The following is a 15000-nucleotide window of genomic DNA, read 5'->3' as shown; positions in this document are numbered from 1 at the left end:
TGGGGATTTAATTTTTTTGCTCAAAAAATAATTATCTATTAAATGCCCCAATTACCCTGGGAAATATTGCATATTTTGTGTTTTTAAAAAATAATATTTACTTTGACGAAAAGGGCATAAAACAAGTAAGTATGATTTTTTTATTTATTTATCATTGCTCAAAAAATAATAATGAATTAAAATAAATGTTATGAATTATTGACATTTTTAGGGCTTCAAATGTTGCATATTTTGTGTGTTTGACAAAAAAAGCATAAAACAAACAAAAAATACATTTAAAAAAAATAATAAAAACTTATCGACAGATCTGAAGTTGATCTAGAGACTTAATTGTTGAGAGTAACTTAAACACAAAAAAAAAATGCATGTCTTATTTTTAATTTTTTTTTGTGTGGGGGCTCTTTTGAGTCCCCGATACTTTTAGTGGGATTATTTTTAAACTGTCATTGCTCAAAAAAGTAACGCATCAAAATCAAAGTTATGAATTATTGACATAATTAGGGCTGCAATTACTTCACATCAAATATTCCACTTTGAAATATTTTTGGGGGAAAATATTGCATGTTTTGTGTTTTTATTGACAAAAAGGGCATACAACAAACAAAAACACATTGAAAAAACATAATAAAAACTTAAAATCGACATATCTGAAGTAGATCTAGAGATTTAAGTGTTGGAAGTAACTAAAAAAATGCATGATTTTTTTTTTTTTTTTTTTTTATGCTTTTTTGAGTGGGGCCCTTTTGGGTCCCCAATAATTTTACTGGGATTGTATTTTTTTAACTGTCATTACTCAAAAAAATAATAATGAATGTAATCAATGTTCTTATGAATTATTGACTTATTCAAGGTTACTTCATATCAAATATTCCACTTTGAATTATTTGTTGCGGGGAAATATTGCGTATTTTTTGTGTTTATCATTAAAAAAGCAAAGACAAAAAGGTCATAAAACCAACAAAAATCTAATAAAAAAGTGGTAATCGATGGATAGATCTAAAGCAGGGGTCACCAACCTTTTTTGAAACCAAGAACTACTTCTTGGGTACTGATTAATGCGAAGGGCTACCAGTTTGATACACATTTAAATAAATTGCCAAGAATAGCCAATTTGCTCAATTTACCTTTAATAAATAAATCTATATATTAAAAAAAATGGGTATTTCTGTCTGTCATTCCGTCGTACATTTTTTTTTCCTTTTAGGAAGGTTTTTTGTAGAGAATAAATGATGAAATAAAAACTTAATTGAATGGTTTAAAAGAGGAGAAAACAGGAAAAAAATAATTAAATTTTGAAACATAGTTTATCTTCAATTTCGACTCTTTAAAATTCAAAAGAAGAGGAAAAACTAGCTAATTTGAATCTTTTTGAAAAAAATAAAAAAAAAGAATTTATGGAACATTATTAGTAATTTTTCCTGATTAAGATTAATTTGAGAATTTTGATGACATGTTTAAAATAGGTTAAAATCCAATCTGCACTTTGTTAGAATATATAACAAATTGGACCAAGCTATATTTCTAACAAAGACAAATCATTATTTTTTCTAGATTTTCCGGAACAAAAATTTTAAAAGAAATTCAAAAGACTTTGTAATAAGATTTAAATTTGATTCTACAGATTTTCTACATTTTCCAGAATAATGTTTTTGAATTTTAATCATAATAAATTTGAAGAAATATTTCTCAAATATTTTTCGTCGAAAAAACAGAAACTAAAATGAAGAATAAAATTAAAATGTATTTATTCTTTACAATAAAAAAATACCTTTACTTGAACATTGATTTCAATTGTCAGGAAAGAAGAGGAAGGAATTTAAAAGGTAAAAAGGGATATGTGTTTAAAAATCCTAAAATCATTTTTAAGGTTGTATTTGTTCTCTAAAATTGTCTTTCTGAAATTTACAAGAAGCAAAGTAAAAGAATAAATTAATTTATTTAAAAAGTGAAGACAAAGTCTTTAAAATATTTTCTTGGATTTTCAAATTCTATTTGAGTTTTGTCTCTCTTAGAATTAAAAATGTTGAGCAAAGCGAGACCAACTTGCTAGTAAATAAATACAATAAAAACAAATAGATGCAGCTCACTGGTAAGTGCTGTTATTTGAGCTATTTTTTAGAACAGGCCAGCGGGCGACTCATCTGGTCTTTACGGGCTACCTGGTGCCCGCGGGCACCGCGTTGGTGACCCCTGATCTAAAGTAAGTAAAATAAATAATTTATACTTTATTTTTAACACTTATATTTTTTGGTTTGAAAAATAATGTTATTAATTACTTATCTATTTAATGCCCCAATTACTTTGGAAAATATTGCATATTTTGTGTTTTTGGCATTAAAAAACAATATTTACTTTGACAAAAAGGGCATAAAAGAAAATATTTATTTTGAAAAAATTTTAACTATCATTGCTCAAAAAATCAATGTAATGAATTATAGACATTTTGAAGGCTCTAATTACTTTGAAATATTTTGTAGGGGGAAAATATTGCATATTTTGTGTGTTTGATCATTAAAAAAATAATAATAATAAAGACGAAAAGGGCAAAAAACTAACAAATCTAATATAAAGTGGTAATCGATGGATAGATCTAAAGAAAGTAAAATAAATGTTTTATACTTTATTAACACTTTTATGAGTAAGGCCTTTTGGATCCCCCTGGATTTGTTTTTTGTTTTTTTTGCTCCAAAAATAATAGTGTTATTAATTATTTATCTATTTAATGCTCCAATTACTTTGGGAAATATTGCATATTTTGTGCTTTTGGCATCAAAAAATCAATGGCCACAAAACAAATAAACATGACTTTCTTTTACAATTATTGCTGAAAAAGTTATTAAAATTAATGTTGTGAATTATTGACAAATTAAATGCTCAAGTTACTTCACATCACATATTACACTTTGACATATTTTGTAGGGGGGAAATAAAATAAAATGCATCATTTTTTGTGTTTACTCATAAAAAAACAAAAAACAAAGCTTTCTTCGACAAAAAGGGCATAAAACCAACAAAAATCTAGTAAAAAACTGGTAATCGATAGATAGATCCAAAGTAAATAAAACACATGATTTATACTTTCTTTTTTTAAACACTTTTAAGAGTAAGGCCTTTTGGATCCACTGGGATTTGTATTTTTTTGCTCAAAAAATAATGTTATTATTTATTTAATGCTCCAATTACTTTGGGAAATATTGCATATTTTGTGTTTTTGGCATAAAAAAAACAATGTTTACTTTGACAAATAAAGCAAAAAACAAATAAGTGATTTTTAAAACATTTTTTAAACTATCATCGCTCAAAAAATAATTAATAAAAGCAATATTGTTGTGAATTATTGACATATTTAAGGCTCCAATTACTTTGCATCAAATATTACACTTTGAAATATTTTTTGGGGGAAAATATTGCATATTTTATGTTTTCTTTGACAAGAAAGGCATACAACAAACAAAAAAGACATTAAAAAAAAAATAAAAACTTAAGTCTCGAGATCAACTTTATCCGTCAATTTTAAGTGTTGAAAGTAACTTTAACTTTATTTTTTCATGCTTTTTTGTGCGGGGACCTTTTGGGTCCCCAATCATTTTACTGGGATTTTTTTTTTTTATACTGTCATTGCTCAAAAAACAATAATGCATCAAAATCATAGTCATGAATTATTGACATATTTAAGGCTCCAATTACTTCACATCAAATATTACACTTTGAAATATTTTTTGGAGGGGGAAATATTGCATATTTTGTGTTTTCTTTGACAAAAAGGGCATAAAACAAACAAACACATTAAAAATAATAATCAAAACTTAAAATTGACAAATCTGAAGTAGATATAGAGCAGGGGTCACCAACGCGGTGCCCGCGGGCATCAGGTAGCCCGTAAGGACCAGAGGAGTCGCCCGCTGGCCTGTTCTAAAAATAGCTCAAATAGCAGCACTTACCAGTGAGCTGCCTCTATTTTTCTAATTTTATTTATTTACTAGCAAGCTGGTCTCGCTTTGCTCGACATTTTTAATTCTAAGAGAGACAAAACTCAAATAGAATTTGAAAATCCACGAAAATATTTTAAAGACTTGGTTTTCACTTGTTTAAATAAATTCATTTATTTTTTTTACTTTGCTTCTTATAACTTTCAGAAAGACAATTTTGGAGAAAAAAATACAACCTTTAAAAATTATTTTAGGATTTTTAAACTCATATACCTTTTTACCTTTTAAATTCCTTCCTCTTCTTTCCTGACAATTTAAATCAATGTTCAAGTATTTTTTTTTTTTTTTATTGTAAAGAATAAATAAGCGTGCATGTCTTTATAATGCTTTTTTGTACAATTTTTTTTTTGTGTGTGTTTTTTTTACATTATCTGCATTATGGCCATCGGCGAAAAAAAAGACAACAATAAATTACCCGCACCTTTTTACGAGCCGCATGGAGCAAAGCGTAGGAAATACCTTATATTGGTTTAGGAAATGAAAAATACCAAAAAATGCTTTGAAATTAATGCTTTCATTTTTCACCCCTGGTTTACCCGACACGCACGCACGCACACACACACACACACACACATACACACACACACAGACACACACACGCACACACACACACACACACACACACACACACACACACACACACACACACACACACACCCCCCATACAGATATGATACAGAGAGCAAACCACCAATCTCTGTGTTTTTTTACATGAATGCTCCATCACAATGATGTCCTGGCGACTCATTTATTGGGTCAAGTGGAGACGTAATACCAACTTGTCCAAAAGATGGCGCCATAACAAACAAGCTTTTTTTTTTTTTTTTTTTTTTTTTTAAACCATTTGCTTTATGGGCGTCGGCGGAAAAAAAACAAATTTATAAATTAGTCGCACCGATGTATAAGCCGCATGGATCAAAGCGTAGGAAATACATTTGATTGGTTTTGGAATTGAAAAATACCAAAAAATATTTTGTTATCAATGCTTTTATTTTTCACACACACACACACACACACACACACACACACACACACACACACACACACACACACACACACACACACACACACTCCAAACAGATCTGATACGGACAGCAAACCACCAATCTTGGTGTTTTTTGACATGAATGCTCCATCACAATGATGTCCTGGTGACCCATTTATTGGATCAAATGAAGACTTAATACCAACTCGTCCAAAAAATGGCGCCGTAGCACAAATAACACGTTTTTGTTTTTTATCTCTTTGGAAAAAAAAATCTCAAATTAGCCGCACCGTTTTATAAGCTGCAGGGTTCAAAGTATAGGAAATACATTGTATTGGTTTTGGAAAGGAAAAATATCAAAATTACCCTCGAATGCTTTCATTTTTCACCCCTGGTTTACTTCACACACACACACACACACACACACACGACACACACACACACACACACACACACCATACAGATCTGATATGGACAGCAAACCACCAATCTCTGTGTTTTTGACATGAATGCTCCATCACAATGATATCCTGGCGACCCATGTATTGGGTCAAGTGGAGACGTAATACCAAGTCGTCCAAAAGATAGCGCCATAGCAAACAAGATTTTTTTTTTTTTTAACTATTTGCATTATGAGCGTCGGTGGAAAAAAAATACATTTATAAATTATCCGCACCGATGTATAAGCCGCATGGATCAAAGCGTAGTAAATACATTTTATTGGTTTTGGAATTGAAAAATACCCAAAAATATTTTGTAATGAATGCTTTTATTTTTCACACACACACACACACACACACACACACACACACACACACACACACACACACACACACACACACACACACACACACACACACACACACACACACACACACACACACACACACACACACACACACACACACACACACACACACACACACACATCTGATACAGACAGCAAACCACCAATCTTGGTGTTTTTTGACATGAATGCTCCATCACAATGATGTCCTGACGACCCATTTATTGGGTCAAATGAAGACTTAATACCAACTCGTCCAAAAGATGGCGCCATAGCACAAATAACATGTTTTTTGGGGGGGAGGGGGGGTTTTAACGATTAAAAAAAAAAAAACGATATCTCCATCCTCTTCCGAGGATGTTGTAGTCGTAATGATTTGTGCAGTCCTTTGAGACATTTGTGATTTGGGGCTATATAAATAAACATTGATTGATTGATTGATTTACAAGCCGCACGGTTCAAAGCGTTGGAAATACATTGTATTGGTTTTGGAAATAGAAAAATACCAAAAAATGCTTTGAAATGGTTTACTCTCCCTCTCACACACACACACACTTTTATAAAGTCTATTACATGATACATATGCTGTTTGTTGTCATGAATGCTCCATCCCAATGATGTCCTGGCACCATTTATTGAGTGAAATGAAGACTTAATACCAACTAGTCCAAAAATGGCGCCATAGCACAAATAACACGTTTTTTGGGGGTGGGGGGGGGTTTAACTATTTGAAAAAAAAAAATCGATATCCACACCGTTTTATAAGCCACAGGGTTCAAAGCGTACAAAATACATTGTTTTTGTTTTGGAAATGGAAAAATACCAAAAAATGCTTTGAAATGATTTACTCTCACACACACACACACACACACACACACACACACACACTCCAAACAGATCTGATACGGACAGCAAACCACCAATCTTGGTGTTTTTTGACATGAATGCTCCATCACAATGATGTCCTGGCGACCCATTTATTGGGTCAAATGAAGACTTAATACCAACTTGTCCAAAAGATGGCGCCATAGCACAAATAACACGTTTTTTTTTGGTGGGGGGGGGGGTTAACGACTAAATAAAAAATCGATATCTGCACCGTTTTATAAGCCGGAGGGTTCAAAGCATTGGAAATACATTGTAATGGTTTTGGAAATGGAAAAATACCAAAAAATGCTTTGAAATGGTTAACTCCATGCACGCGCACTCACACACTCACACACACACACACACACACACACACACACACACACACACACACACACACACACACACACACACACATTTATAAAGCTTATTACATGATACATATGTTTGTTGTCATGAACGCTCCATCCTAATGATGTCCTGGCAACCCAAAAATGGCGCCATAGCACAAATAACACGTTTTTTGGGGGGTGAGGGGGGTTTTAACTATTTGAAAAAAAAAATCGATATCCACACCGTTTTATAAGCCGCAGGGCTCAAAGCGTAGGAAATACATCGTATTTGTTTTGGAAATGGAAAAATACCAAAAAATGCTTTGAAATGGTTTATTCGACACACACACACACACACACACACACACACACACACACACACACACACACCCCATACAGATCTGATATGGACAGCAAACCACCAATCTCGGTGTTTTTTTACATGAATGCTCCATCACAATGATGTCCTGGTGACCCATTTATTGGGTCAAATGGAGACGTAATACCAACTTGTCCAAAAGATGGCGCCATAGCAAACAAGTTTTTTTTTTTTTTTTCTTTTAAAACTATTTGCATTATGGGTGTCGGCGGGAAAAAAATACATTTATAAATTAGTCGCACCGATGTATAAGCCGCATGGATCAAAGCGTAGGAAATACATTTTATTGGTTTTGGAATTGAAAAATACCAAAAAATATTTTGTAATGAATGCTTTTATTTTTCTCAAACACACACACACACACACACACACACACACACAGACACACACAGATCTGATACAGACAGCAAACCACCAATCTTGGTGTTTTTTGACATGAATGCTCCATCACAATGATGTCCTGACGACCCATTTATTGGGTCAAATGAAGACTTAATACCAACTCGTCCAAAAGATGGCGCCATAGCACAAAACATAACACGTTTTTTGGGGGTGTGGGGGGGTTTTAACAATTTAAAAAAAAAAAAAATCGATATCTCCACCGTTTTATAAGCCACAGGATTCAAAGCGTTGGAAATAGATTCTATTTGTTTTGGAAATGGAAAAATACCAAAAAATGTTTTGAAATGGTTTACTCGACACACACACACATTTATAAAGTCTATTACATGATACATATGCTGTTTGTTGTCATGAATGCTCCATCCCAATGATGTCCTAGCAACCCATTTATTGAGTCAAATGGAGACGTAATACCAACTCGTCCAAAAGATGGTGCCATAGCAAAAAAGCATTTTTTTTTCTTTTTTTTAACAAATTGCATTATGGGCGTCGGCGGAAAAAAAATACATTTATAAGTTAGTCGCACCGATGTATAAGCCGCATGGATCAAAGCGTAGGAAATACATTTGATTGGTTTTGGAATTGAAAAATACCAAAAAAATATTACGTAATGAATGCTTTTATTTTTCACACACACACACACACACACACACACACACACACACACACACACACACACACACACACACACACACACACACACACACACACACACACACACACATCTGATACAGACAGCAAACCACCAATCTTGGTGTTTTTTGACATGAATGCTCCATCACAATGATGTCCTGACGACCCATTTATTGGGTCAAATGAAGACTTAATACCAACTCGTCCAAAAGATGGCGCCATAGCACAAAACATAACACATTTTTTGGAGGGGTGGGGGGATTTTAACAATTAAAAAAAAAAATCGATATCTCTACCGTTTTATAAGCCACAGGGTTCAAAGCGTTGGAAATAGATTCTATTTGTTTTGGAAATGGAAAAATACCAAAAAATGTTTTGAAATGGTTTACTCGACACACACACACACACACGCACACACACACACACATTTATAAAGTCTATTACATGATACATATGTGTTCGTTGTCATGAACGCTCCATCCCAATGATGTCCTAGCAACCCATTTATTGAGTCAAATGGAGACGTACTACCAACTAGTCCAAAAATGGCGCCATAGCACAAATAACACGTTTTTTGGGGGTGAGGGGAGTTTTAACTATTTGAAAAAAAAATCGATATCTGCACCGTTTTATAAGCCGCAGGTTTCAAAGCGTAGGAAATACATTGTTTTTGTTTTGGAAATGGAAAAATACCAAAAAATGGTTTACACACACACACACACACACACACACACACCCACGCCCCCCCCCCCCCCCCCCCCCCCCCACACACACACACTTATAAAACATGATACACATGATGTTTGTTGTCATGAACGCTCCATCCCAATGATGTCCGGGCGACCCATTAATTGGGTCAAATGGAGACGGGTGAAAGATGTCACATGTCGCCCGCTTCCAGGAAAAAAATCCAGGAAGATTATTCACCAGGAGAAGGCTGGCAGTTTGTGTCCCCAGGATAAAAAAAAAGATGACACAAGCTGTACGTGAGAAGTGGCGGAGAGCGCCCCCTAGCTGCTGATCTTGGTCAGCATCTTGTTGATGGCCTGCTTGACGTGCGTGGTGGAACTGCGCCGCCTGGCCTTGCCCTGCACCGCCTTGCGCCGCCTCACCTCGCGGCACAGCTCGTGGAAGGCCTCGGCCACGCCGCCGCCCTGGTCGGCGCACGCCGAGCACTCGTAGAAGGCGCACGCCATCTCGGCCGCCAGGCGCTCGCCCTCCTCGGTGCTCACCTGCCGGGCGTGCTCCAGGTCCGACTTGTTGCCCACCAGCACCAGGGGCGCGTTCTTGGGCTTCTTGACCTCCTCCAGGAGAGTCCGGAGCGGCGCCACATCCTGGAAGCTGCCGCGATCGGTGATGTCGTAGACGATGACGAAGCCGTCGCCCCAGCGCACGTGGCCTTCCCTCTGCTGGTGGTCCTCCTACAGGACACCGTCAAAAAAATGCAAAGGAAAGTCAAGTTTATTTTCCGACGCTTTTACCCTGCGGCTCATAAAACTGTGCACCTGACTTATGAATTTGTATTTGCTGAAAACAAATAGTTTTCATGAAACACAAAGACATTTAAATGCGGTGTTATTATTTGTGCTATGGGGCCACCTTTTAGGCGGGTTCCTGCAGTTCAGTGCTTTGAACCGGAAGTAGAAGTGCCGTTCTGTCTTTTAGTCGTCCGTAGTGTTTCTAACTTATGGATTTTTATCCGCTGGCGGCCTTAAAGCAAATCATTTTCGGCAAACACATGCAAAGACACGCCGTCCATAGCGTTTCTACTCGTTTTCGTCACTCCAAGCAGCGTTTGTAGGTTTTACAATATCACTAAGTGAAGTGAATTATATTTATATAGCACTTTTTCTCTAGTGACTCAAAGCGCTTAACATAGTGAAAGCCAATATCTAATTTTTACATTTAAACCAGTGTGGATGGCACTGGGAGCATGTGGGTAAAGTGTCTTGCCCAAGGACACAACGGCAGTGACTAGGATGGTGGAAGTGGGGACCGAACCTGCAACCCTTAAGTTGCTGGCCCGGCCGCTCTACCAACCGAGCTAACCGTCCATAGCGGTTCTACTCGTTTTTGTCACTCCAAGCAGCGTTTGTAAGTTTTAAAATATAACTAAAATAATTCTTACTTACTAAAGCGTCCCATGTGTGATGTCTGTGTAATAATTATTATTACTCATACCGATTATTAGTTGTCAGGAAGCAGAGATTAATTTACAGTAAAAAGGGATGCACCGTAAATTCCATAATACAAGCCGCTTCTATTTTTCCTATGCTTTAAACCCTGTGGCTTATAAAACGGTGCGGGTAATTTATGGACTTTTATTCGCTGACGGCTTTAAAGCAAATAGTTTTCATCAAACATTTCATCAAACATTAAAATGCGGTGTTATTGTTTGTGCTATGGCGCCATCTTTTAGGCGGGTTCCTGCAGTTTAGTGCTTTGAACCGGAAGTAGAAGTGCCGTTCTGTCTTTTAGTCATCCATAGCGTTTCTAGCTTATGGATTTTTATCCGATGGCGGCCTTAAATCAAATCGTTTTCATCAAACACATGCAAAGACACGCCGTCCATAGCATTTCTACTCGTATTCGTCACTCCGAGCAGCGTTTGTAAGTTTTACAATATAACTCAAATAATTCTTACTTACTAAAGCATCCCATGTGTGATGTCTGTGTAATAATTATTATTAGTCATGCCGATTATTAGTCGTCAGGAAGCAGAGATTAATTTACAGTAAAAAGGGATGCACCGTAAATTCCATAATACAAGCCGCTTCTATTTTTCCTACGCTTTGAACCCTGTGGCTTATAAAACGGTGCGGGTAATTTATGGACTTTTATTCGCTGGCGGCTTTAAAACAAATAGTTTTCATCAAAAATTTCATCAAACATTAAAATGCGGTGTTATTGTTTGTGCTATGGCGCCATCTTTTAGGCGGGTTCCTGCATTTTAGTGCTTTGAACCGGAAGTACAAGTGCCGTTCTGTCTTTTAGTCGTCCATAGCGTTTCTAACTTATGAATTTTTATTCGCTGGCGGCCTTAAAGCAAATAGTTTTCGGCAAACACATGCAAAGACACGCCGTCTTTAGCGTTTCTACTCGTTTTTGTCACTCCAAGCAGCGTTGGTAAGTTTTACAATATAACTAAAATAATTCTTACTTACTAAAGCATCCCATGTGTGATGTCTGTGTAATAAATATTATTAGTAATGCCGATTATTAGTCGTCAGGAAGCAGAGATTATTTTACAGAAAAAGGTATGTACCGTAAATTCCATGATACAAGCTGCTTCTATTTTTCTTACGCTTTGAACCCTGTGGCTTATAAAACGGTGCGGCTAACTTATGGATTTTTATTCGCTGGCGGGCTTAAAGCAAATAGTTTTCATCAAACATTTAAATGCGGTGTTATTGTTTGTACTATGGCGCCATTTTTTAGGCGGGTTCCTGCAGTTTAGTGCTTTGAACCGGAGTTAGAAGTGCCGTTCTGTCTTTTAGTCCTCCATAACGTTTCTAAAATATGGATTTTTATTCGCTGGCGGCCTTAGAGCAAATCATTTTCATCAAACACATGCAAAGACACGCCGTCCATAGCATTTCTACTCGTTTTCATCACTCCAAGCAGCGTTTGTAAGTTTTACAATATAACTAAAATAATTCTTACTTACCAAAGCATCCCATGTGTGATGTCTGTGTAATAATTATTATTAGTCATACCGATTATTAGTCGTCAAGAAGCAGAGATTCATTTACAGTAAAAAGGTATGCACCGTAAATTCCATAATACAAGCCGCTTCTATTATTCCTACGCTTTGAACCCTGTGGCTTATAAAACGGTGCGGCTAACTTATGGATTTTTTTTCGCTGGCAGCCTTAAAGCAAATATTTTTTTATCAAACATTTAAATGCAGTGTTATTGTTTGTGCTATGGCGCCATATTTTAGGCGGGTTCCTGCAGTTTAGTGCTTTGAACCGGAAGCAAAAGTGCCGTACCGTCTTGTAGGCGTCCATAGCGTTTCTAACTTATGGATTTTTATTCGCTGGCGGCCTTAAAGCCAATCATTTTCATCAAACACATGCAAAGATACGCCGTCCATAGCATTTCTACTCGTATTCGTCACTCCGAGCAGCGTTTGTAAGTTTTACAATATACTAAAATAATTCTTACTTACTAAAGCATCCCATGTGTGATGTCTGTGTAATAATTATTATTAGTCATGCCGATTATTAGTCGTCAGGAAGCAGAGATTAATTTACAGTAAAAAGGGATGCACCGTAAATTCCATAATACAAGACGCTTCTATTTTTCCTATGCTTTGAACCCTGTGGCTTATAAAACGGTGAGGGTAATTTATGGACTTTTATTCGCTGACGGCTTTAAAGCAAATAGTTTTCACCAAACATTTCATCAAACATTAAAATGCGGTGTTATTGTTTGTGCTATGGCGCCATCTTTTAGGCGGGTTCCTGCAGTTTAGTGCTTTGAACCGGAAGTAGAAGTGCCGTTCTGTCTTTTAGTCGTCCATAGCGTTTCTAACTTATGAATTTTTATTCGCTGGCGGCCATAAAGCAAATAGTTTTCAGCAAACACATGCAAAGACACGCCGTCCCTAGCGTTTCTACTCGTTTTTGTCACTCCAAGCAGCGTTTGTAAGTTTTACAATATAACTAAAACAATTCTTACTGATTAAAGCATCCCATGTGTGATGTCTGTGTAATAATTATTAGTCATATCGATTATTAGTCGTCAGGAAGCAGAGATTCTTTTACAGAAAAAGGTATGCACCGTAAATTCCATAATACAAGCTGCTTCTATTTTTCTTACGCTTTGAATCCTGTGGCTTATAAAACGGTGCGGCTAACTTATGGATTTTTATTTGCTTGCGGCTTTAAAGCAAATAAATTTCATCAAACATTTCATCAAAAATTTAAATGCGGTGTTATTGTTTGTACTATGACGCCATTTTTTAGGCGGGTTCCAGCAGTTTAGTGCTTTGAACCGGAAGTAGAAGTGCCGTTCCGTCTTTTAGTCGTCCATAGCATTAATAACTTATGGATTTTTATTCGCTAGCGGCTTTGAAGCAAATATTTTTCGTCAAACACATGTAAAGACACGCTGTCCATAGCATTTCTACTCGTATTCGTCACTCCGAGTAGCGTTTGTAAGTTTTACAATATATCTAAAACAATTCTTACTTATTAAAGCGTCCCATGTTTGATGTGGTGTAATGGTAACAATTATTCATACCGATTATTAGTCGTCAGGTAGCAGAGATTCATCTACAGTAAAAGGGTATGCACCATAAATTCTGGAATATAAGCCCTTTCTATTTTCCTCCGCTTTGAACCCTGCGGCTCATAAAACGGTGCGCCTAACTTATGGATTTCTATTCGCTGGCGGCCTTAAAGCAAAGTTTTCATCAAACACATGCAAAGACCTTTAAATTTTTGTTTTGTATACTGTACAGGATTGCCTATTATTTTTATTGGATAGTCTGTTTATTTCAATAATTTTTTCCTTCTTTACTTCTTATTCATTTTACTCCATATTTGTTCCCACAATCGCACTTTAAGTTGGAGTCTTTCATCTCGTTATATGCAAATATAATGACAATAAAGTCCATTATATTATATTCTAAATGCGATGTTATTGTTTGTGCTATGGCGCCATCTATTAGGCGGGTTCCTGCAGTTTAGTGCTTTGAACCGGAAGCAGAAGTGCCATTGTATGAGAATGTGTGAGATGCTGCCTAATCTTCTTTACTTACATAATAATCTCATATTTATCAAGATATTTACACAATGTTTGGATTTTTTATATATATTTTCTGTCTTTTTAGACAAGTTAGCTCACTGCAAGTGCCGCTTTGAACCGGAAGTAGAAGTGCCGTTCCGTCTTCTAGCCGTCCACAGCGTTCTACTCGTATGGTATCTTCATTCGTCACTCCAAGCCACGTTTGTAGGTTTTAAAATTTAACAACAATTTTTACTCACTAAAACATCCCATGTTTAATGTCTTTGCATTTTTTTCCCATCATGCTTTGTAGAGCATTTAGATGGGTGTCATTTTAAATTATCTACAATGCATGGAAATTTGTTTAATAATATCCACAAAGTTCAGTGAGTTATGTTTGACAATGTGTGTCAACTTTCTGTCTTGGTTTTTTTGCACCATGAGTGGGGAAAGTTGTTTGGATTGGGTCTTATAACTGAATGCTGTGCTTGATTGACTCTGATGACGTACTCACAAAAGACGAAACATTTTGCCGCAATCAGGTTGTCAGATATTTTAAAAAGTATTTGAAAACGCCCCACGCCCTTGTTAGAAAGTCATGACCCCGATGTAGAGAGATGATCTCACCTGGCCGGCTGTGTCCAGTATCTCCATGGCGACAAGCTCATCGTCAATACTGGCTTGATGGCGATAGGTGGATTCTGCGTGGCACAAAGAGCAGCACATAGTCCGGGTAGTGTTTTGAAAGGAATATTTATGCAAGATCAGCTAGAATGGCATATTTGGAACATTTAAAAAGGGATGGGGAATTCACACGGAGTGGTGCAACATTGGTTGTCGGCTATGCTGGCTTTGTGTTGTTGCTGCAATCACCTGGTGGTCATGCCAGTTAA

The 15000-nt window shown here is 36.1% G+C and overlaps 2 protein-coding genes across 2 annotated transcripts in view; one reads left to right on the top strand and one right to left on the bottom strand.

Annotated features, from left to right (window-relative positions):
• plxnc1 (plexin C1) overlaps positions 1–15000 on the top strand; it is a 201645-nt gene that overhangs the window by 29772 nt on the left and 156873 nt on the right. The window lies entirely within an intron of this gene.
• rerg (RAS-like, estrogen-regulated, growth inhibitor) overlaps positions 9146–15000 on the bottom strand; it is a 72643-nt gene continuing 66788 nt past the window's right edge. Inside the window, exons 4-5 of the mRNA XM_061914035.1 lie at positions 14735–14808; positions 9146–9795 (exon numbers count right to left, since the gene is read on the bottom strand). Of these exons, the coding sequence (XP_061770019.1) occupies positions 9385–9795; positions 14735–14808 (485 nt within the window). The 3' untranslated portion in view covers positions 9146–9384. The remainder of the gene's footprint in view (positions 9796–14734; positions 14809–15000) is intronic.

This window comes from Nerophis ophidion, linkage group LG10 (assembly GCF_033978795.1).
Source record: "Nerophis ophidion isolate RoL-2023_Sa linkage group LG10, RoL_Noph_v1.0, whole genome shotgun sequence".
NCBI lineage: Eukaryota > Metazoa > Chordata > Actinopteri > Syngnathiformes > Syngnathidae > Nerophis > Nerophis ophidion.
The sequence above is the reverse complement of the archived record's forward strand: the minus strand, read 5'-3'. Positions and strand labels throughout refer to the sequence as shown.